This window comes from Cetorhinus maximus, unplaced genomic scaffold (genome assembly GCF_964194155.1).
Source record: "Cetorhinus maximus unplaced genomic scaffold, sCetMax3.hap1.1 HAP1_SCAFFOLD_286, whole genome shotgun sequence".
Taxonomy (NCBI): Eukaryota; Metazoa; Chordata; class Chondrichthyes; order Lamniformes; family Cetorhinidae; genus Cetorhinus; species Cetorhinus maximus.
In genome coordinates, this window is record NW_027596243.1 from 350,284 (window position 1) to 376,019 (window position 25,736).

The 25,736-nt window shown below is 46.1% G+C and overlaps 1 protein-coding gene across 7 annotated transcripts in view; it reads left to right on the forward strand.

Annotated features, from left to right (window-relative positions):
* LOC144673114 (NACHT, LRR and PYD domains-containing protein 3-like) overlaps positions 1 to 25,736 on the forward strand; it is a 404,245-nt gene that overhangs the window by 243,539 nt on the left and 134,970 nt on the right. For 3 of the 7 annotated variants that reach the window (XM_078535100.1, XM_078535101.1, XM_078535103.1), the window contains one exon: positions 5,705 to 5,869. The exons of the other annotated variants lie outside the window; for them this stretch is intronic. In XM_078535100.1, coding sequence (XP_078391226.1) covers positions 5,705 to 5,869 — 165 coding nt within the window. The remainder of the gene's footprint in view (positions 1 to 5,704; positions 5,870 to 25,736) is intronic. 7 annotated transcript variants of the gene reach the window in all.

Genomic DNA, 25,736 nt, shown 5'->3' on the forward strand with positions numbered 1-25,736 from the left:
GCTACAGGACGAGCAGTATTACATTTCTTGATATATGTTCATGACTTAGACTTGGGTGCACCTAAAAATGAGGTGCCAAACTGGTGAAGCTACAACCCAGGACAACTTGCAGGCCAACTAATGGGAGAAGCACGTGATCCCACAATCAACCGATAAGATCAAAGTTTTGTACACCTGTCACATCCAGTTGTGAATGGTGACGGGCGAATAAACAGCTCACTGGAGGAAAAGGCTTAACCAATATTCCCATCCTCAATGGGGGAGGCCAGCCACGTCTGACGATTATTGGCTCAAACAGTCCAATTTAACTGGGTCAGACCCATTCTTAGACCATTAAAGTAGGCTTTCCCCATATTAATTATTCTTATCTGGGCTGTTCTTTGTTTTATCCCACAGTCAGCTTAAACCTTACGATACAGTGATCACTCCTTTATACTTGATCTACTTGGCCCATCTCATTCCAAAGAATCATGTCAAGCTGTGCATCCTTTCTCACACTGGAAACACGCTGCTGTAGAACAATTTCCTGGTCACTCTAGGAATTCTTGTCCCTCTCTGCCTGTCACATTAACACTATCCAAGTCTATATTTGGACAATTAATGTTCCCCATTATAACTACTTCATAATTCTTGCACCTCTCTGGAATTTCCTTACAAATTTGTTCGTCTCCATCTTTCCCCTAGTTGGTAGCCTATAGACTAGCAATGTAATTGCACCTTTTTTGTTCCATAGATCGAGCCATATAAATTCTGTCCTTGTCCTCTTTGGATCATCCCCTTTCTCCAGCACTGAAATATTCTGCTTAATCATTCCAACCACCCCATTCCATTTTCTCCCTTTCCTATCTTTCCTGAATACCCTATATTCAGGAATAGTTAAGACCCAGCCCTGCCATTCGCTGAGTGAGGCCTCTGTTACTGCCACAGCACCATATTTCCACATGGCACGTGCACCTGGAACTCACCAATCTTATTTACCACACTCCATGCATTCACTAACATGCTCTGTAACCCTGATTTAGACTTTATTGTCTTCCCCCTTACTCTGTACAGACTTAATAACTTACTATTTCCTATTCTAGTGCTATATATTTCTCCCAGTATTCCTTGGTATTCCTCTCTGATATTACCTCCTGGTTCCCACACTCCTGCCAAGTTAGTTTAAACCCTCCTCAATACCAGGAGCAAATCACCAGGCACTCAGCTCCAGCTCTGTTTAGGTGCAATCCATCTGGCCTGTAGAGGTCCCAACTCCCTCAGAGCTGGTTACAAAGTCCCAGCAATTCTAAATCCCTTTCCCCTGCACCATCTTTGCAGCCACTAATGCATCTGCTTACCCTCCTATTTCTGTGTTCACTTGTGCGGGATACGAGGAGTTATCCAGAGATTACTGCTTTTCAGGCTGCGCTTGCTAATTTCTTACCTAGCTCCCTAACTTCTGTCTGCAGGGAAACAGTCTCAGTATAGGCTACTGAACTTTAGGGACTGATGCTTCACTTAAGGGGTTATGAATCTTTGGAATTCTCTATCCCAGAGGGTTGTGGATCTCCATCGTTGAATAAATAATTCTAAGGCTGAGAGAGACAGATTTTTGTTCCCTCATGGGATTGAGCAACATGGGGAGTGGGTGGGAAAGTGGAGTTGAAGCCCTCGGTCACCCATGATCATATTGTCTGAGCAGGCTATTCCGGCTCCTATTTCTTTGTTCTTGTGCAGCAAGACCTGGAGAATTTGTAGGCTTGGCCTGATAAGTGGCAAGTAACAAATGCACCACACAAGAGCCAGGCAATTACCATCTCCAACAAGAGAGAATCTAACCTCACCACCACTCCACCACCACCGCCCTCCCTCCTACACCATGGGCTGGGAATTCTGCAGTGAGTAACTCACCTCCTGACATCCCAAAATCTCTTAACTATCTAGACGGGCACAAGTCAGGAATATGTAGGAATGCTCTCCACTTGCCTGGATCAGTGCAGCTCTAACAACAATCAAGAAGCTCGACACCATCCAGGGCAAATGAGTATGCTTGAACAGAATCCCATTGACCAACTTAACATCCATTCCCTCCACCACCGACCCACATTGGCGGCAGCATCACACCAAGACTCCTTCAACAGCAACTTCCAAAACCATGGCCTCTACCACCTGGAAGGACAAGGTCAGCAGATGCATTAGAAACTGCAAGTGCCCCTTGAAGTCACACACCATCCTGACTTGGAACTATATCACCGTCCCTGCACTGTCACCTGGTCAAAATGTGCAAGTGAAGCTTGAGATTCAACATACAGACGTGTTCCATATGAGTCTTTACTTAGACACCCATTTAATATAATTAATCTTCCACCTTGTGCCTTGTTCCACCATTTCTTTGAATGTCCTGAACATTTCCCTGGAACCGTTACCACTTGAGGCAAAAACGTTGGAAATGAATTGAGCTCATTCTGTGTTGTCCTTCCATTGTCACCCTTTGCAGGAGGCAGTGAACTGTTAAAGTCCCAGTAATGTCCTTAAAATAATGGTGAAAGGTTAATTTTGTGATGCACCATCTTAAAATTCATTGAAGACACATACACTGCAAGGTGATATGTCACAACAAAATATAACCCTGTGAAACCCAAGTGCAATGAGATGAACTTTTAAAGTGATGATGGGGGCTCCTACATTGAACTCCCCCTGCGCTGTCAGCTGAGGTGGAGGCAGGGTGCTGACCTTTCTCCTCCGAGGATTTCAATGACCATGGTGGTTGTCCTCTGGTTCCCTGAGGTCTGGAGGGCCCCAGCATACTGAGGGCCTCCTGCACAGATACTGGAATTGGCTCTGTTATCGTGGGTTTGTGAGGTGCTGGTGTTCCGGTCAGAGCAGTGGAGGACCCGCTGCCAAATCCAGAAGCACCCTGAGAGGAGCCCCCAGATGCTGCAGGCAGTCACTCCTATACACTTTCAGGGCACACTGGACCCTCCCTGCTCACCTGAGGAGTCCGAGGACTTGGTGGTGACTCCAGTCACCTCACCCCTTCTCACCCAGCCATTGCCCATGGAGGTGGTGATGACATGCAGGTCAGTGTGTATCTCCAATCGTTGGTCTGCTGGATTGACTGTCGATCAAGGTCACCAATCTCTCAGTACAGGATGCCTAGGGCACTCATGCCCAGGACACAGCAATACTTATAGCTTGGATTAACTCCTACATCCTTTGTGTCTGGTTGCACACAGCTTCTTTATGTTAACGTACCTCATGCTGCAGTTCCAACATCTGCTGGCTTGTGCGTCTTCAGGAGCCAGTGAACTGTTAAAGGCCCAGTAGTGTCCTTAAAATAATGGTGAAAGATTTTGTGATGCACCATCTTAAAATTCATTGAAGACACATACAGTACACATAGCGTCTTCAACGCTAGTGACATGTCATCAGCCTGAAGCTTGACATTGCCTTTCCCTCCCGACTGTGAGTGACCTTGGCTATTACTGTCTCCATCAGCTGCTCGGGCGTGTCTGTGCCGTTCACCAGATTGTGACTCCTTTACTAATGAAATGTGACTATCTCCCGACGTGATAATACCTGCACTGGTGGAGAGTGCGAGGGGAATAATGTGCACCCTCTGAGGTCCCCTTCTCGTCCTCAGAGGTGGATGGCTGTCACCCGGTCACAGCCCTCTATCTGTGAAAGAAAAACTAGTGTTTCTAGGGAAATGTTTGTTTTGTGCTCGCCAGAGGGTCTCCTGTGTTCATCCATTAGGACACTCATTCTCTCAGCTCCACAACCCACCTCAACATCAGTGATTGCCCGCCCTTCCTCCAGATCTCCCAGTTCATGTGTCTGAATTTCCATGGGTGTAAGGATGAGGAGATCTGGGGTACAGTGACCCATCTTGGCTCAGGCCCTCTCGTCAGCTGTTTACATCTGCAAGCAGAGAAATCTTTATGAAACTCACCCATCAAAGAGACACACTAGCCTATACTGGTGGCAGCCTGACTGTCCCGCATGGCACCACATGCATGTCTCCTGCATGCAGCACTCATCAGCGTGCAACCCTTGATCTGTCTTCTGCCATTTCAGCTCTTCACTCAGTAACCAGGGCTCCCTCGCTAATCCCTCCAGAGCTGCTGTGTTTGAAAGTACTGCTGGCTGCCTTTACAGATGGCGCCAGCATTGTCTGAACCGGGACGTCCCCTGTCTGCACCACCGAAGTGGACGGCTCCTCCCACCTGTCAGCTCTGATAATATCGCATTGGTAACTCTGACTACCCTGACCCTACGTCCAAACACCCACTTACGGAGGATGGGGAGGCCTGGGGGCTGGACAGTTGGCGATTGGGGTGTCAGGGACTGAGGGCTGGAGGGAGGTCCTGCGGCCACTGGACCTTGGTGGGGCAGCTGGGGGCGAGGGGGATGGGGGATGTCCGAGGTTATAAGGGGGGCTTCTGATGGAGACACCTCCCCACCCCCGGCCCCTTCCGCCAATGGCCTGAACCCGGTTATTTTTGGGCTTCCACCAGACCCAGAAACTCCTCCCGCCAACCTAAAAATTGAGGCTGGGTGGGAAAGGGCCCTCAGGTGATCAATAATTGGCCACTTAAGGGCCTCAACTGGGGTGAGGGCGGGTGGCCCGTCTGAGACCTCACCCACCCCAGCGTCAATCGCTGAGAGGTCTCGGCTGGTGGGAAACCCAGCCCAAAAATTTTACTCTCACCCATTGCTTAAAAACCCCCTGGCGGGTGAGCTTAAAATTCAAACTGTTATCTCTAATTCTTTCCTCACATATAGTGTCTGACTCGCTGAGTATTTCCAGCATTTTCTATTTATATTTCAGATTTTCATCATCAATAGTATTTTCCCTCTATATAATGGGGTGTCTCACACTGAACATTACTATTGTCATTAATAGCGTTCCCTCGGACACCAGAGATTTACCCTGATTCCTGTTGGTTTTCTCTCCCTTGTCTCCAGTCTGTTCAATAACAACCTCACAGATTCTTGTGCCGAGGATCTTGCCTCTGTGATCAGTACAAACCAGTCACTGACTGATCTGGACCTGGGTTTTAATCGACTGGGAGACTCAGGAGTGAAACTACTGTCTGTGGCTCTGAGGAACTCGGGCTGTAAAATACAGAGAGTGGGGTAAGTACCAAACTGTGTGAGATGATGTTGATAATAACTGAATGTCTAACAGGACATTTTCCGCAGTGTTATTAGAGAAATAAATAAACACTGTCCATTATTATTAATGTCAGTGATAATGTTATTAATGAAAATGAAACTGCATTTCCTCTGCCTCCTGTTATTTCTCTCTCTCTGTAACGGGTTTAATTTCCCGCTTCATTGTCCGCGGGAGCTCGTCAACGTTTGCGCGTGCCCGCCAAGCCAAATATCGCGCGAGTGCGCGATGACGTCAGGACGCTCGTCCGACATCATCTCGCGCGATTCCCCGCCTGCTTGGGTCAGGCACGCGCCCGCCTGCGGGACTCTGGGCTCTGTTTCTCCCTTCACAGATCCTGTCTCCCAGGCTGACTATTTCCAGAACATTCCTTTATATTTCACACCCACAGCATCAATTAGAGTTGCTTTTATGGTTTGAGGTTGTGTTTCTGGAATGTTTCACACTGTATATTATTATTTTAATTAGTCACGTTCTTTGAAAAGAAGTGGAAATTTATTCTGATTCCTGTTATTTTTTTCTCTCTCGAACCCTCCCCCCACCCCCCAGTCTAGGGGACAATAAACTGACAGATTCTTGTGCTGAGGATCTTGCCTCTGTTTTTAATCGCTCACTGACAGATCTGAACCTGGGTGATAACAACCTGGGAGATTCAGGAGTGAAACGACTGTCTGTAGCTCTGAGGGGACCGGACTGTAAAATACAGAAACTGGAGTAAGTACCAGACACTGTGAGATTGTGTTTAGAATCACTTAATATTTAACAATATATTTGAGCACTGTCTCTCTCTCTGAACCCTAGGCTATGTGATGCCAGTCCCAAAGATCTTTGTGCCTCGGGTGTAGGGGAAAATTGCGAGGTCTCCCCTCCTCCTCAGAGTTGGGTGTCTGTCCTCGGACACTGTTGGCCATTAATTTGAAAAAAAAAGAGAAAAGTGATTAGATGGCAAAAGCGAGGAAAAGGTGGTGGGGTTGCTCTGTTAATAACTGATGACCTGAGTACAGAAGTCAGAGATGACCTTAGTTCTGAAGGTCAAGATGTAGAATTAGTTTGAGTAGAAATATGAATTCGCAAAGGTAATATGTCACTTTTGTATTCATTTCATGGGATCGAGGCATCACTGGCTAGGCCAACATTAATTGCCCATCCCTAATTGTCCTTGGGAAAGTTGTGGTGAGCTGCCTTCTTGAACCGCAGCAGTCCATGTGCGAGTAGCTTATAGGCCCCTAATACCTTCACACTTTCGGACAGAATATAGAGGAAAAAATAATGGGCACTTGTAAGAAAGGTGCTGCAATAATTGCTTGTTTTTTTAATCTTCATACATATTGGATGAAGCAGAATGGCAAAGGTTGCCTGGAAGATGAGTTCGTAGAGTGTATTCAAGACAGTTTCTTAGTGAGTATGTTCCAGTGACAACCACAGAATGGCTATTTTAGACCTGGGAATGTTCAATGAGACTGGATTAATTAATGACATCATAGTAAAGGTGCCTTTTATCAGTAGAGTATGTGAGAAAGCCAGTTAGAAGTATAAAAGCCGATAGAGGTTCTCCAAATATTTATATAGGAAATGAATACTAAAGTGTGCATAGGTACCTTAGAAAATGAGGCTGGGAAATTAACAATGGGAAATGAGGAAATGGCAGAAGCGTTGAACAGGCATTTTGGATCTCTCTTCGCTGTAGAAGACACAAGAAACATCCCAAGAATACTTGAAAATCAAGAGGTAAAAAGAAAGGAGGAACTTAAAACAAGCAGGGTTCCGAGGGAAAAGGTATTAGGAAAACTATTAGATCCAAAGATTAACAAGTCCCTTGACTTGATGGCTTTCATCATAGGGTCTTAAAGGAAGTGGTTGCAGACATAGTAGATGCATTGGTTGTGATCTTCCAAAATACCCTAGATTCATGGAAGGCCCAGCAGATTGGAAATCACATGGGGCAAATGTATTAGATTTCTTTGAGGAAGTGACATGAAAATTGACATAGCAGAATCTGTAGATTTGGTGCACTTGGATTTCCAAAAGCAATTTGATAAAGTGTCACATCAAAGTTAACAAAGATAACAAGATAAGAATTTGTTATGTAGGTGGTAGCATATTAGTATGTATGGATGATTGATTAGCTAACAGCAAACAGAGAGTTGGGGTAAAGGGCCATTTTCGGTTTGGCAAACTGGTACTAGTGGAGTGACACAGAGGTCAGTGCTGGGGCCTCCAATACCTGTGTAAATTACTTGGGTGAAGGAACTGAATGCATGGTAGCTAAATTTGCCGATGGTGCAAAGGTAGGAAAGTAACTTGTCAAGTGGACATAAAGAGTCTATTAAGGGGTTTAGAGGTGAAGTGAATGGGAAAAAAATTGGCAGATGGAGTTGAATGTGAGACAATGTGAATTTGTCCCCTTTGGCTGTAAGAATAGAAAAGCAGTAACTTACCTGAATGGAGAAAGACTGAAGACAGTACGGTACTGAGGGATCTGGGAGACCCAGTACATGAATCGCTAGGCATGCAGTGGAGCAAGTGATTAGGAAGACAATTGGTATGCTGGCGATTATGTGGATACTGTGGATAAAGCAGTTCCAACAACTGTCTAGTAAACCGAAGATCCTGAGTGTGAATCTCAGTGGTGTCTTTACCCCAATTTCCATTCAAGGCTTTGAAATGTGACATGTTTACAACAAAAATACATTCCTTTGATGCACAAAAACCCAGTAACCAAAGTGTCCCAACTAAAGAAATCAAGAATTGTATTAGATCAAGGGAAGAGATGTATTGAATTGCCAGAAAAAGGAAAGCCTGAGAATTGGGAAAATTTTAGAAATCTGCAGAGAAGGACATAGAAATGGATTAAGAAAGAAAAGATAGAATATGAGAGTAAACTAGGCAAGAAACACAAAGACTGATTGTAAATGCTTCTGTAGGTCTGTAAAAAAGAAAATATTTGTAAAAATAAATGTGGGTCCATTTCAAGCAAGGTCTGGAAAATTTACAATGCGGAATAAGGAAATGGTAAAGAAATTAAACAAATACTTTGTGTCTGTCTTCACAGAGAAAAATACTAACAATTGCTCAGAAATAAAGGAGAATCAAGGGACTAGTGTAAACGAGGAACTGCAAGATATTAATATTTGTTAAAAAAAGTATTAGAGAAATTAATGGGACTTAAAGTAGACAAATTCCCTGAACCTGATGATCTACAACCCAGAGTGTTGAAGGAAGTGGCTGCAGAGATAGTAGATGCGTTGGTAATCATATTTCAAAATTCTGTACTCTCTGGAATGGTTCCTGTAGATTGGAAGGTGGAAAATATAACCCCGTTGTTTAAGAAAGGAGGGAGAGAGTAAAGTGGGAACTAGAGATCTGTTAGCCTGACATAAGTAGCAGGGAAAATGCTAGATTCTGCAATACAGGATGTGATAATAGAACACTTAGAAAATAATGGTAGCATTGGGCAGATTCAACATGGATTTATGAAAGGGAAATCATGTTTAACATAGCTGTTGGGGTTTTTTGAGGATGCAGTCAGAATAGATAAGGGGAGACCCGTGGATGTGGTACAGTGAGGTAGCACAAGGATCACAGGCACAGCTATTCACAATCTGTATCAATGATTTGGACGTGGGGATTAAATGTAATATTTAGAAGTTTGCAGGTGATAGGAAATTAGGCGGAAGTGTTGTAAGGAGGATGCAAAGATGCTTCAAGGGGATCTGGAGAGGATAAGAGAGTGGCCAAAATTTGGCAGAGGGAATACAATATGGAGAAATGTGAGGTTATCCACATTGGCAGGAAATAAGAAATACAGACCATTTGTTAAATGGTGAGAGACTGGGAAACGTTGATCTTCAAATGTATTTCAATGTCCTTGTTCATGACTCACTTAAAGCTAACATGCAGGTACAGCAAATAGTTAAAAAGGTAAATGGTATGTTGGTTTTTATTACAATTGGATTTGAGTTTAGGAGTAAAGATGTCTGACTGCCTTGGTGAGATGGCAACAGTAGCATTCTAAGAAGCTTTTGTCTTCTTAACTAAGGAAAGATATACTTGACTTAGACTGAGTGCAATGAAGGTTCCACTAAAATAATTCCTGGAGCAATGCATGCTGAGGAAAAATTAAATAGACTGGTCCTCTATTCTCTGGAGTTTAGAAGAATGAGAGGTGATCTCATTCAGGCCGTACAAAATTCTTACAGGGATTAACAGTGTCGATGCAGGTAGGAGGTTGCCCCAGGCTGGGGTTGTCTAGCACCAGGGGACACAGTCTCAGAATAAGGGGCAGGCCATTTAGGACTGAGATGTGGACTAATTTCTTCACTCAGAGGGTGGTGAATCTTTGGAATTCACTGCCCCAGAGGAGGCTCAGTTATTTAGTATGTTCAAGACTAAGATTTATAGATTTCTACACATTGAAAGCATCATGGAACATGGGGTGAATAGAAGGAAATGTTGTTGAAGTGGAAGATAAACCATGATCTCAGTGAATGGTGCAGTGGGCTCGAAGGGCTGAATAGCTGGCTCCTGCTCCAATTTCATATGTTTTTATTGCAAGGGGAATGCATTGTAAAATTAGGGAAGTTTTTCTGCAGCTATACAGGGCCTTAGTCAGACAGCATCTGGAGTAAACTATACAGTTTTGGTCTATTTACTTAAGAAAGGGTATTATTGCATTAGAACCAGTTCAGAGAAGGTTCACTCGACTGATTGCTGGGATGAAGGGATTTATTTTATGAGGAAAAGTTAAGCAGATTGGGCCTATACCCGTTGGTGTTCAGGAGGCTGAGAGGTAATCTTACTGTACACATAGGATCCTGAGGGGACTTGACAGGGTGTATGCTGAGAGGATCTTTCCTCTTGTGGGTGGAGAACTTAGGGATACTGTCTTAAAAAATAGGGGTCTCCCATTTAAGACTGAGATGAGAAGAAATTTAGTGAGTCTGTGGAATTCTCTTCCCAAGAGGCGAGTGGAGGTTGGGCCATTGAATATATTCAAGACTGAGTTAAGGTGGATATTTGATTGACAAGAGAATCGAGGGTTACGCAGACCAACAGTAAAGCAGAGTTCAGGCCAGAATCAGATCAGCCAGAATCAGATCAGCCATCATCTTATCAAATGACGGAGAAGGCTTCGGGGCTGAATGGCCTACTCCTGCTCCTAGTTACTCTGTTCTTATTCCAACACGTTCTTCAGACTACAATCTGTGACCAGTGATGGATAGAGAAGCATTATGTTTTGTGGACCCCAGAGGCTCTCCTGTGCCCGTTCATTAGGCCACTCGATCTCTCAGCTCCACCAACCATCCGCCCTGCCTTCAGGACTCTCCTTACCTGAGGAAGGATGTTCTTGCTATAGAGTGGGTGCAGCAAAAGTTTACCAGACTGATTCCTGGGTTGGTGGGACCGACATATGAGGATAGATTGAGTCGGTTAGGATTATATTCGCTGGAGTTCAGATGAATGAGGGGGGATCACATAGAAAGCTATAAAATTGTAACACGACTAGACAGGGTAGATGCAGGAAGGATGTTCCCGATGGTGGCAGAGTCCAGAACCAGGGGTCACAGTCTGAGGATCTGGGGTAGAATTTAGGACTGAGATGAGGAGAAATTTCATCACCCAGAGAGTGGTGAACCTGTGGAAATCGGTACCACAGAAAGTAGTTGAGACCAAAACATTGTATGTTTTCAAGAGGGAGATATAGCTCTTGGGGTGAAAGGGATAAAAGGATATGTGTGTGTCCATGTCTCTGTGTATGTGTGTGTGTGTGTGTCCATGTCTCTGTGTATGTGTGTGTGTGTGTGTCCATGTCTCTGTGTGTGTGTGTGTGTCCATGTCTCTGTGTGTGTGTTGGTCCATGTCTCTGAGTGTGTGTGTATCCATGTCTCTGAGTGTGTGTGTGTCAATGTCTCTGAGTGTGTGTGTGTCCATGTCTCTGAGTGTGTGTGTCCATGTCTCTGAGTGTGTGTGTCCATGTCTCTGAGTGTGTGTGTGTCCATGTCTCTGAGTGTGTGTGTGTCCATGTCTCTGAGTGTGTGTGTGTCCATGTCTCTGAGTGTGTGTCTGTCCATGTCTGAGTGTGTGTGTGTCCATGTCTCTGAGTGTGTGTGTGTCCATGTCTCTGAGTGTGTGTGTGTGTGTCCATGTCTCTGAGTGTGTGTGTGTGTGTCCATGTCTCTGAGTGTGTGTGTGTGTGTCCATGACTCTGAGTGTGTGTGTGTCCATGACTCAGAGTGTGTGTGTGTCCATGTCTCTGTGTGTGTGTGTCCATGTCTCTGTGTGTCCATGTCTGTGTGTGTGTGTGTGTGTCCATGTCTCTGTGTGTGTGTGTCCATGTCTGTGTGTGTGTGTCCATGTCTGTGTGTGTGTGTGTGTCCATGTCTCTGTGTGTGTGTGTCCTTGTCTCTGAGTGTGTGTGTGTCCATGTCTGAGTGTGTGTGTGTCCATGTCTCTGAGTGTGTGTGTGTGTCCATGTCTCTGAGTGTGTGTGTGTCCACGTCTCTGTGTGTGTGTGTGTCCATGTCTCTGTGTGTGTGTGTGTCCATGTCTCTGAGTGTGTGTGTGTCCATGTCTCTGAGTGTGTGTGTCCATGTCTCTTCAGTGTGTGTGTCCATGTCTCTGAGTGTGTGTGTGTCCATGTCTCTGAGTGTGTGTGTGTCCATGTCTGTGTGTGTGTGTGTCCATGTGTGTGTGTGTGTCCATGTCTCTGTGTGTGTGTGTGTTCATGTCTCTGAGTGTGTGTGTCCATGTCTCTGAGTGTGTGTGTGTCCATGTCTCTGAGTGTGTGTGTGCCCATGTCTCTGTGTGTGTGTGTCCATGTCTCTGTGTGTGTGTGTGTGTCCATGTCTCTGAGTGTGTGTGTGTGTGTCCATGTCTCTTGAGTGTGTGTGTGTCCATGTCTCTGAGTGTGTGTGTGTGTGTCCATGTCTCTGAGTGTGTGTGTGTGTGTGTGTGTCCGTGTCTCTGAGTGTTTGTGTGTGTCCATGTCTGAGTGTGTGTGTGTGTCCATGTCTCTGAGTGTGTGTGTGTCCATGTCTCTGAGTGTGTGTGTGTCCATGTCTCTGTGTGTGTGTGTGTGTGTGTGTCCATGTCTCTGAGTGTGTGTGTGTCCATGTCTCTTGAGTGTGTGTGTGTCCATGTCTCTTGAGTGTGTGTGTGTCCATGTCTCTGAATGTGTGTGTGTCCATGTCTCTGAGTGTGTGTGTGTCTATGTCTCTGAGTGTGTGTGTATCCATGTCTCTGAGTGTGTGCGTGTCCATGTCTCTGAGTGTGTGTGTGTGTCCATGTCTCTGAGTGTGTGTGTGTCCATGTGTCTGAGTGTGTGTGTCCATGTCTCTTGAGTGTGTGTGTCCATGTCTCCTGAGTGTGTGTGTGCCCATGTCTCTTGAGTGTGTGTGTGTCCATGTCTATGAGTGTGTGTGTCCATGTCTCTCTGTGTGTGTGTTTGTGTGTCCATGTCTCTGTGTGTGTGTGTGTGTGTGTGTGTGTGTCCATGTCTCTGAGTGTGTGTGTCCATGTCTCTGAGTGAGTGTGTGTCTGTCTGTGAATGTGGGTGAGTGTGTGTGTATGAGTGAGTGTGAGATTGATATTATAAAGCAGCAACACATTTCACCTTTGGAACAGAATCACTTTAGCCACCCCTGTTTCCTGTTGATGTTAACAGTTTTCAGAAATAACTGAGATATCAGTCAGCCTCTCTGTCTTTATTGTGATTTGAGGAAGGGTCACCAAGTTCACCAGAGTCAGCAATCATTTATGAAAGGAACAATTTCCTTGACAGCTGTGTTGTAGATGTTTTGATGTTTGTGATTGGCAGGGTAAAGAAGGGGCAAAGAGTGGGGGTGGTCCATTTGGATTCCAGCTGAGCTGCTGTCCCTCTGTATCGCTGTAACCTGCAGAGTGCAGACCAAGTGCTGCAAAATGGGAATAGATTGCAGAGCTCTTCACTTCTGGGCCAGCACGGACACCATGTGAATAAAGGCTGCAAAGATGTGAAAATAAATTCTCTCCCGTACATTGTTTCTGTTTGCTATGTATTTTTTCAACTCTGACAAAGAATGTGAGGAATTGAGAATATTATCTTGGAGACATTAGTAATAAAAACAGCTTTAACACGATCCAATGTGTGGCGTTAAACAGTGACAATGTATTGCAGAGGAATTACCAAGTACAGCAACGTTTAACTACTCCCATTCTGAATGAGATTAGAGTCTGATTACGGTACCAAATGTGCACATTGCAGTCTGAAATAACTCCAAACAACCATCCCCAGCCAATCACTCCAATGGGGGATGAGGAGAGGGTACATGTACAGGGCCAGGTGGTAAAAGAGCGAATACACCACCCGGGCGAACTGTGCACCCTGCTGTGAACTTCAATCCCTTACAGTATTGTTCAATATTCACACTACATCAAAGTGTTTTCAGATGCAGCCATGCAATAACTGAACTTCTTTGAGACTGGCAAAGAGCAGCGCCTGTAGTGGCGGTGAGCGGCCAGCAGAGGGTAGGGTTGTATCACTTTAATCCCAAGACAATGATGAAAAAAATGCTGGGTGTAAAACTGTCACCTGTCTCTGGGTGAAAATGAAACTGCAGGTTGAAGTTGAAGAGATAAATTGGTAACCGGGGTTTCACAATGACTCCCCGCACGATCCAGCCATCCAGCTGCACGATTTGTTACAGAACTGGCTGCTCCCTTGATCCTTCAGCCTCCAAGTTCCCTTTCTGTTGGTTTCCACAACATTCAATCACCACTCGTCAACATGACACTGTCAGATGGAGTTCAGGGGCTGGGAGAAAGAAAACAAATTCAGGGCATGAATCTGAGTTGGGAAATAAGATTGCCATTTCAAAATAATCAAAATAATTACTGCAATTAATATATTCATTTGGATAAATATTCATGGATATATATACACCCACTCCTGTTCACACACACACACACTGAGAGAGACATCCACTCCTGTACACACACACACACTGAGAGAGACATCCACTCCTGTACACACACACACACACTGAGAGAGACATCCACTCCTGTACACACACACACACTGAGAGAGACATTCAATCCTGTACACACACACACACTGAGAGAGACATCCACTCCTGTACACACACACACACTGAGAGAGACATCCACTCCTGTAAACACACACACACTGAGAGAGACATCCACTCCTGTCCACACACACACAGAAATCCACTCCTGTACACACACACACACTGAGAGAGAGATTCAATCCTGTACACACACACACACTGAGATAGAAATCCACTCCTGTACACACACACACACTGAGGGAGACATCCACTCCTGTACACACACACACACTGAGGGAGACATCTACTCCTGTAAACACACACACACTGAGAGAGAAATCCACTCCTGTACACACACACACACTGAGAGAGACATCCACTCTTGTACACACACACACTGAGAGAGACATTCAATCCTGTACACACACACACTGAGAGAGACATCCACTCCTGTAAACACACACACACTGAGAGAGACATTCAATCCTGTACACACACACACACACTGAGAGAGACATTCAATCCTGTACACACACACACTGAGAGAGACATCCACTCCTGTACACACACACACACTGAGAGAGACATCCACTCCTGTACACACACACACTGAGAGAGACATTCAATTCTGTACACATACACACACTGAGACATCCACTCCTGTAAACACACACACACTGAGAGAGACATCCACTCCTGTACACATACACACTGAGAGAGACATCCACTCCTGTAAACACACACACACACTGAGAGAGACATTCACTCCTGTACACACACACACACTGAGAGAGACATTCACTCCTGTAAACACACACACACTGAGAGAGACATTCAATCCTGTACACACACACACACTGAGAGGGACATCCACTCCTGTACACACACACACTTAGAGAGACATTCAATTCTGTACACACACACACACACACACTGAAAGATACATCCACTCCTGTACACACACACACTGAGAGAGACATCCACTCCTGTACACACACTGAGAGAGACATTCAATCCTGTACACACACACACAGAGACATTCAATCCTGTACACACACACACTGAGAGAGGCATTCAATCCTGTACACACACTGAGAGAGACATTCAATCCTGTACACACACACACTGAGAGAGACATCCACTCCTGTACACACACACACTGAGAGAGACATCCACACCTTTACACACATACACTGAGAGAGACATTCAATCCTGTACACACATACACACTGAGAGAGACATCCACTCCTGTACACACACACACTGAGAGAGACATTCAATCCTGCACACACACACACTGAGAGAGACATTCAATCCTGTACACACACACACACACACTAAGAGACATTCAATTCTGTACACATACACACTGAGGGATACATTCAATCCTGTAAACACACACACTGAGTGAGACACCCACTCCTGTACACACACACTGTGAGATACATTCAATCCTGTACACACACACTAAGAGAGACATTTAATCCTGTACACACATACGCTGAGAGAGACATCCACTCCTGTACACGCACACACTGAGAGAGACATCCACTCCTGTACACACACACACTGAGAGACATTCAATGCTGTACACACATACACACTGAGAGAGACATCGAATCCTGTACACACACACACTGAGAGAGATATCCACTCCTGTACACACCCACACCCACACAGTGAGAGAGACATCCACTCCGGTACACACACACACACACACTGAGAGAGACATTCAATCCCGTCCATACACACTGAGAGAGACATCCACTCCTGTACACACACACACACTGAGAGAGACATTCAATCCTGTACACACACACACACTGAGAGAGACATCCACTCCTGTACACACATAAGGAGAATTTAGGGATACTGTTTTGAAAAATAGGGGTCTCCCATTTAAGACTGAGATGAGAAGAAATTTAGTTAGTCTGTGGAATTTTCTTCCCAAGAGGCGAGTGGAGGCTGGGTCATTGAATATATTCAAGGCTGAGTTAAGGTAGATTTTTGATTGACGAGAGAATCGAGGGTTACGGCAGACCAACAGTAAAGCAGATTTCAGGCCAGAATCAGATCAGCCAGAATCAGATCAGCCATGATCTTATCAAATGACGGAGAAGGCTTCGGGGCTGAATGGACTACTCCTGCTCCTAGTTATTCTGTTCTTATTACAACACGTTCTTCAGACTACAATCTGTGACCAGTGATGGATAGAGAAGCATTATGTTTTGTGGACCCCAAAGGCTCTCCTGTGCCCGTTCATTAGGCCACTCGATCTCTCAGCTCCACCAACCATCCACCCTGCGTTCAGGCCTCCCAGCTGCAGCACTTCATCTTCCATTGGTGTAAGGATGGCAAGATCAGGACACCACTCTTAGTGGCTGCTTCCCTGACATCATGTGCTCTCTTCTACAAGCAGATAAATTTGTATGGTTACTCACCCATCAAAGATACACATTAGTCTATGGTGATGTCAGCCTGGCTGTCCATCATGTCCCCACAGAAATACCTCCTGCATGTGGACACTCAGTCTGGGCAGCGCAGGAGTCAACTTTCACTGGCCACGGCCTTCCACAGAGAGGCTGACATGTGGATAATGTGGGTAAATGTGAGGTTATCCACTTTGGCAGCAAAAACAAGAAGGCAGAATATTATTGGAATGGCTATAAATTGAGAGAGGGGGAATGTTCAATGAGACCTGGGTGTCCTCGTACACCAGTCGCTGAAGGTAAACATGCAGGTGCAGCAGGCGGCAAATAAGCCAAATGGTATGTTGTCCTTCATAGCGAGAGGATTCGAGTACATGAGCCGGGATGTCTTGCTACAATTATACAGGACCTTGGTGAGGCCACACCTGGGATATTGTGTGCAGTTTTGGACTCCTTACCTGAGGAAGGATGTTCTTGCTATAGAGGGAGTGCAGCGAAGGTTTACCAGACTGATTCCTGGGATGGCGGGACTGACATGTAAGGAGAGATTGAGTCGGTTCGGATTATATTGACTGGAGTTCAGAGGAATGAGGGGGGATCTCATAGAAAACTATAAAATTCTAACAGAACGAGACAGGGTAGATGCAGGAAGGATGTTCCTGATGGTGGGGGATCCAGAACCAGGGGTCACAGTCTGAGGATACGGGATAGACTATTTCGGACTGAGATGAGGAGAAATTTCTTCACCCAGAGAGTGGTGTGCCTGTGGAATTCACAAACACAGAAAGTGGAAGAGGCCAAAACATTGCATGTGTTGAAGATGGAGTTAGATATAGCTCTTGGGGCGAAAGGGATCAAAGGATATGGGGAGAAAGCGGGAGCAGGCTATTGAGTTGGATGATCAGCCATGATCATAATGAATGGCGGAGCAGGCTCGAAGGGCCGAATGGCCTACTCCTGCTCCTATTTCCTCTGATTCTATGTTTAACTCTGTTTCTCTCCACAAATAGCCTGATCTGCTGAGTATTTCCAGTTTATTATATTTATATTTAATTTGCAGCATTAATAGTTTTTTCTTTTTCCTTTATAAATGGATGTTGTGCTTTTGGAATGTCTCTTACTGTATATTATTATTAATAGTATTCGTTAAAACACTGTGGATTTACCCTGATTCCTGTTATTTTTCTCCCCCTGTTCCTTAGTCTATGTTATAACCGTCTCACTGATTCTTGTGTCGAGGATCTCGTCTCCGCTCTCAGTACAAACCGGTCACTGACGGATCTGAACCTGAGATCAAATTCCTTCACAGACCAATCTGTCCCCGCTCTCCGCCGCCTCATCCTGACCTGCAGGACTCTGAGTCTGATCCAGTGAGTGTTTGTGTTAATTTTTAGTGTAATAATTAAAATATAAATGGGATTTAAAATATAAATGGTCCTGAATCTATCAAACAGCAGCAATGAAAAGCGGATTGCCGCTGCTCGACAAGATTCTCCCAAACTGAAACTGCTTCATTTTCCTCCCGGGACCTTCAGCAGTGACCCCCACCAACCCCCGGGGAGCTCCATCCGAGCAGAGTCTAGTCGGGTCGGGGAGAGTGGTGGTGTCGGCGGGGTCGGATGGGGGGTTAATGCGGTCAGGTTGACGGCTAATGGGGCTGGGTCAGCGGCGTTGTTGGGTCGGGCTGTAAAGCCGGGGGTTTAGTCATATTTGGTCAAGGAGAGAGCTGGGAGGGTCAGGAGGTAGACGGGTTGGTGGGGGTGGTTGGAGGGGTTAATCGGGTAGTTTGGGTGTAGTATGATGGCCAGTGGGGGGGTGGGGGTGATTGGACGGGTTAATCGGGTAGTGTGGGTGTAGTATGATGGTCAGTGGGAGTTGGGGGTGGTTGGAGGGGTTAATCAGGTAGTGTGGGTGTAGTATGATGGCCAATGGGGGGTGGGGGTGGTTGGACGGGTTAATCGGGAAGTGTGGGTGTTGTATGATGGTCAGTGGGAGGGTCGGGGCGGTTGGAGCGGTCAATCGGGTAGTGTGGGTGTAGTATGATGGTCAGTGGGGGGGTGGGGGTGGTTGGAGGGATTAATCGGGTAGTGTGGGTGTAGTATGATGGTCAGTGGGGGGGGTGGGGGTGGGTGGAGGGGTGAATCGGGTAGTGTGGGTGTAGTATGATGGTCGGTGGGGGTGGTTGGAGGGGCTAATCAGGTAGTGTGGGTGTAGTATGATGGTCAGTGGGGGGTTCGGGTGGTTGGAGTGGTTAATCGGGTAGTGTGGGTGTAGTATGATGGTCAGTGGGGGGTGGGGGTGGTTGGAGGGATTAATCGGGTAGTGTGGGTGTAGTATGATGGTCAGTGGGGGGTGGGGGTGGTTGGAGGGATTAATCGGGTAGTGTGGGTGTAGTATGATGGTCAGTGGGGAGTGGGGGTGGTTGGAGGGATTAATCGGGTAGTGTGGGTGTAGTATGATGGTCAGTGGGGGGTGGGGGTGGTTGGAGGGCTTAATCGGGTAGTGTGGGTGTAGTATGATGGTCAGTGGGGGGTGGGGGTGGTTGGAGGGGTTAATCGGGTAGTGTGGGTGTAGTATGATGGTCAGTGGGGGGTGGGGGTGGTTGGAGGGATTAATCGGGTAGTGTGGGTGTAGTATGATGGTCAGTGGGGGGGTGGGGGTGGGTGGAGGGGTGAATCAGGTAGTGTGGGTGTAGTATGATGGTCGGTGGGGGTGGTTGGAGGGGTTAATCAGGTAGTGTGGGTGTAGTATGATGGTCAGTGGGGGGTTCGGGTGGTTGGAGTGGTTAATCGGGTAGTGTGGGTGTAGTATGATGGTCAGTGGGGGTGGGGGTGGTTCGAGGGGTTAATCGGGTAGTGTGGGTGTAGTATGATGGTCAGTGTGGGGTGGGGGTGGTTGGAGGGGTTAATCGGGTAGTGTGGGTGTAGTATGATGGTCAGCGGGGGTGGTTGGAGGGGTTAATTGGGTAGTGTGGGTGTAGTATGATGGTCAGTGGGGGGGTGGGGGTGGTTGGAAGGGTTTATCGGGTAGTGTGGGTGTAGTATGATGGTCAGTGTGGGGTGGGGGTGGTTGGAGGGGTTAATCGGGTAGTGTGGGTGCAGTATGATGGTCAGTGGGGGGTGAGGGTGGTTGGAGTGGTTAATCGGGTAGTGTGGGTGTAGTATGATGGTCAGTGGGGGGTGGGGGTGGGTGATTGGGGGACTCGGTTGTGGAGTTACCCAGGTATTAGACCAGGTTTTACAGTCTAACATTTCCTGGGTAACTACCCGGGTAAATCCTGTGGATTTTTCCCAAGTCTCCGATTCTAACCCAGAGTCAGAGACATTCACACAGGGTCCCGGGCTGCACGGGTATTGCCCAGTGGAAATTTAAGCCTCTGGGGCAATTCCCACGTAGGCTCGCGGGCCAGGACATCCCAGGGACCCGCTGCCCATCTTCAGCCATATGTCTGATCTCTGATGACCCAGTGAGCAGGAGATTTGGCCCATTAACTCCTTCTCCCTGTTATTGACACTGTTGTTCAATCTGTTTATTCCTGTTTAATCTTTAATCTGTTTCAGGCTGGGGGACAATCGGTTCAGTTTAAATGGAGAAAATCAGCTGAAGTCGCTGCAGGGAACCAGATCTGGACTGAGTGTGACAATGTGAACCTTTGTATTGATAAACATTCCTGTTCTGATTATAGGAACATTTTTAACCGAGTTTCTCTCCCTCCCCTTTAACCGGCCGTGCTCCAGGTTTAAATCCTATTGGCCCTTTCCCAGTTTCCAGCTCGAACTGAGTGAGCGTCATCTCCCATTGTGACGTCAGAGGCCCAGCCGCAGGGTCACGAGACTCAGCCGCCCGGCCCCACAGGCGCTGCTTCTGCAGGATATCCGGGGCTGAATGTTCCCCAATGGGGCACTGGGGAAATGTACAGACAGGGAGGGCCCAGGGTGGGGATCAGTGTGGGCTGCAGTGGGACTTTGACAATTACACTCAGTATTCCTGGGTTTGGTGGTAAAGCCCCTAGGGCTCCCGCTCAGTATCACTGCCCAGTGACCCTGCTGGGAGCTGAACCTGTGTGGGTTCAGGGTGGGAACAGGGTCTGTTCAGCTGGGATAGATCCCACTTTCCAATAGAGACAAACACCCACTGCATGGGGTGTCCCAGAGAGAGTATCCTATTGGGGAGGTTCCAGCGGATTCTGTAACCGAGGGATTGGACTGAAAGTATCAATGCTTTTCTGTCGTCCCTAAGAATGAAATCATCAGTTGTTGAAACAATGTGTTGAATTTAGTCTCTGCCCTATTGATATTGCTGTAATTTACACACTGAAGGGTGAGTTTCTAAACAGCTGGACTGACAAAGAGGACTGGAGTGTGTGAAATAAAGAAGTTGACCTGGTAAATTCACCCACTCGCTCAAGGAGTAACAAGTTGTGGAAGTTAAGTGACCCAGTGAAAACTACACTGCAGTAAACGGACAGGATCCATGTAGGGACCCACAGCCTGAACCTCTGCGGACCGAATGCATGGGTTGTGGTCTAAACACAGAGCAGGATCGCCAGTATTTAAACAGAGAGAAGATAGTTTGATGTTCTGGGTCAGGTTCCTTAAGATGTACCTTTGTTGGATTGATATTATTTTCCAGATGCTGATGGACCTGTTGTACATGACATTATTTCCTGATTTATTTTACATTCCCCATCATATACAGTTTGTTTATTCTCCCCTCACTCTGGTACAATAAATGGTGAAGTTTCACTGTGTTCATCAGGCTTCAAAAAATCAGGGAATGGGAACCAATAATTTGTAATCAGTAATGACCAGATTCGAACAACAGGCTCACACAAGAAAGATGATCTGGTATTAGATATCTCCTGGGGCCACAGACTGACAGATCAAGGGACAGAGAGATAAGACTCTATGGTTTAATGTAAGAATCAACTCTGACATGTCAACACAATCACCATATAGTAACGAGAGATTAATACTGATACAGTGGAAAGAACAGGTAACAGGGACAAAAAAATCACTTTATAAAGGCTTTTACACGCTTTTATGATGTTGCCACTGACAATTTACACTCATAACCCACAAATTACAATGAGATAAGTGGCCCATTTAATGGTATCGATTTCAACTATCAGGGGAGGATTGTGTATTGGGTTATGTTACTGGACGAACAATCCAGGGGTTTTGCTGATAACCCAGGGAACATGAGTTCAGATGCCAGTTTGTGAATTTTAATGCAGTTTAACAGAAGCTGGATTTTAAATAGAAACTGTTGTCATTGATCATTAATCTGCCCGAGTGTTTGTAAAGGAAACGTGCTGTCCTTATCAGGCCTGTTCTGTCTCTGACTCCAGACTCTGCAATGTGATTGACTGTCATGTTCGCGGCCTCTGAAGTGTCCGAGTATTCCGCTTAGTTGTATCAAACAGTCACATCGATCATTCAAGGAGATGCCCCAACAGCTCCATCTCAGGGTAATTTGAGTCGACATTTATAGTGACTCCTTCAGCAACAGCCATAGCTGGGAAGTGGGTGGAACTTGTCACTCGGGTGTAAAACTGGTGTTTCAGATCCTTGAAATGGAAATTGAAAGTTTTCTGTGAGGCCGCTGATTTCTAAGGCCAGTTTCTCACCAGAGGAGCAAGTTGGGGGATATATGTTCATGCAGACACCGGGGAGCTCCCCATATCTTCTTGTATTAGAGCGGCTGGGATGTGTTGTATCCACTGGAACAGACAGAGAGTGCCAGGGATTAACACCTCATCGGGGAAAGCAACTAACAATGGAAAAGTGAATTGGGCCGAGTCCAAAAAGCCCGGCCGATTTACTATATACCCCGTTATGGGCAAAGTCCCAAGACAAACCTCTTCTTCAATCAACAGTATTAGATAGACAGACTACGGAATGGATGAATTAGATTCCTGAATGGTTCATAATAAATGAATCTCCCCAATCTGCAGTAATCTCAGACACTGATCCCTCGCCCAAGGCCTGAACTGGATCATTGTCGGGCTTCCTCCAGACTCGGGGAGTCCTCCCGCCAGATTACAAATTGAGGCTGGGTAGGAAAGGGCCGTTAAGTGAATATATTTAAGTAGGAAATTGATAGATTTCTGGGCTCTTCAGGCGTCAAGTGTTATGGGGAGAGAGCGGGAGGAGGGCGTTGAGATAGAGGATCAGCCATGATCATACTGAATGGCGGAGCAGGCTCGAAGAGCCGAATGACCGAGCCCTGCTCCTATTTCCTATGTTTCTCAATTGGGGCAGGGGTGGGCAGCCCAGGATTAAATTGCTGAGAGATCGGGCTGGCGTGAACACAGTGGGAAGCCTATGTGATATTTAACAGCCAACCACCCCCTCCCCCCTCCGTCCCGCCCCCCTTCCCCTGCCCGGCCAACCACCTACAAACCAGCCAGACACAGAGCATCAAATTCAGGCCTATTTTATTGCATCTCACAAGCTGTGGGAAGCTCAGCTCGCTTTTACTCTATTGGTCTAAGAGCGTCAAAGGTTTTCTCTTCCAGTGAAAGCTAGCTGTTTTAATTTTATTTCCAGTAATATTACAGGCATTTGGAAAGGTATCTGATGAAAGAGCAAAAAAAACTTGTTTCTTGGGCAAAGCTGAAAAAAATACCAAAAGGATTGGAAAAACCGAAGATTAAAATAGTTTCTGGTTTGTCTTTTACCTGATTACAAAAAGTTGACACAGTTGTGCACATTTGAGAATGTTTGCTCCACCCTGTTGAAAAGAAGCAGAGAAGTTCACCCTTTCCACTGACAGCACAGTGATTATTGAACTAAAAACTTTTCCTTTTAAAGATTTGGCTTCATCCCATTTGTTATCTTACAGGACAAACTGTTTGACAACAGGAGATTTGGGAGTTATCCCTAAACTGATTGCAAAAACTTCTGTCTCTGATACATAATCCCATATTATGTGAATATTATTGGATGATAACTTCCTCCAAAGCTCATGCATGAGAGAGAAGAGTAATTAAAGGGATGTCTCACTTAGAATATAAGAGCAAAATAACACCAACAAATGGAAATGAATAACTCTTCCTGGATATAGGTGAACAGAACATATCAATCCATATGGATCTATGCACATTTTAATGAAAGTCAGGAAAGTGTAGATGAAACTAGTAAGTTGAGGGCTTTATCTTGAGATCTTTGTGTCTTTGCCTCTGAATGATTGAAGGAAACTCCTCTCGATAGTCTGCCCACTCCCTCGGGCATTGCAGCACACGGGGGGGAAAAGCAAATATCTACAGGCAGATGCCACCCCCTCCTCCCATCACCCCCTTGCCCATGAACAACTTCTGGTAAGATTACCTAAGAATGAAGAGTGGCTTGTATTAGATGGCATGATATTTGCATATCGGTATGAATGTGCAGATATGATATGTTAATGTGCAGTAACTAACATGTGGAAATGTAAGATGCTTCTGCGCTGAAGACTGGGCCCCAGGCTTCCACAGATACTTAGCAACAGAACCACATGTATGGATTAATGTGATCAGTAGCGTGATAAAACATTATAAATCGCCAAGGCATAAAACAGATATTCCACAGAAAAAGTGACTTTAGAAGAATCAGGGTACAATTAAACACACTGGTATCTATCAGAAGGAGTAAAATTTAAATGAAATGGGATTTTGATTTAGAAAATATCCACAAGGTGGATGCAGGTGAAGAGAGCTGGAGAATCTTTAAAGTCCATGCATAAACTTTTGTTTGAACTGTATGTACTTACGACATTCCAATAATTTAGAATTGTGTGAGGTGATCTGCAGGTGGGGAGGATGAATCAAAGTCAATAGTTAACACGTTTTACTGGAAAAGGTTTTAAATGTATTCTTGGGGGCAGCTCAAAGGTTTGTGTTGTTGATTCTGATAATTTTAATATATTTAGTTATCTACAGTTTGTAATCAAGTAATTAGGAAAAGAAGATTATAGGTTAGAAATAGATGGATTAACCAGAAAGCTGTTTGTGAGAGGGCTAATTGTTGGGAGGGCTAATTTTTCGAAGAGGTGACCAGTTGTGTAGATGAGAGCAATGCAATTGACATAGTCTACTTGGACTTCAGCAAAGCTTTCAGCTTTCTTCCAGTTGTTCTATTTAGGCCTCTCTCTCTCTCTCGCTGTCTGAATTTAGTTACTGAAATGTTTACTGGCTATTCTTCTAACAATCAAAAAATTGCCAGCAGTGTTCCAGTTCAGAGAGGGATTATTAAGGAGCGGAATAGGGTCAGTTTATGAGCTCGGTCCAGGGCTCAGCTCCCCTCTGACAGCGCTGACCCACTGACTGTGCGGCGCTCGCTCATTCCTGAAACTCTGACAGTGAAGTGCTCCCTCATTCCTGACCCACTGACTGTGGGGCGCTCCCTCATTCCCAAAACTCTGACAGTGAAGCGCTCCCTCATTCCTGACCCACTGACTGTGGGGCACTCCCTCATTCCCAAAACTCTGACAGTGGAGCGCTCCCTCATTCCTGACCCACTGACTGTGCGGCGCTCCCTCATTCCTGACCCACTGACTGTGCGGCGCTCCCTCATTCCCGAAACTCTGACAGTGAAGCGATCCCTCATTCCTGACCCACTGAATGTCCGGCGCTCCCTCATTCGCGACCCACTGACTGTGCGGCGCTCCCTCATTCCCAAAACTCTGACTGTGCGGCGCTCCCTCATTCCTGACCCACTGACTGTGCGGCGCTCCCTCATTCCCAAAACTCTGACAGTGAAGCGCTCCCTCATTCCTGACCCACTGACTGTGCGGCGATCCCTCATTCCCGACCCACTGACTGTGCGGCGCTCCCTCATTCCTGACCCACTGACTGTGCAGCGCTCCCTCATTCCTGACCCACTGACTGTGCAGCGCTCCCTCATTCCTGACCCACTGACTGTGCGGCGCTCCCTCATTCCCGAAACTCTGACAGTGAAGCGATCCCTCATTCCTGACCCACTGACTGTGCAGTGCTCCCGTTTTCCTGACACTTTGAAAGTGCAGCGGTCCCTCATTTCTGGCCGACTGTGAGTGCAGCTCTCCCTCTGTTTTGACCATCTGACAGCATAGCGCTCCCTTGTTCCTGACCCTCTGACAGTGCAGCGT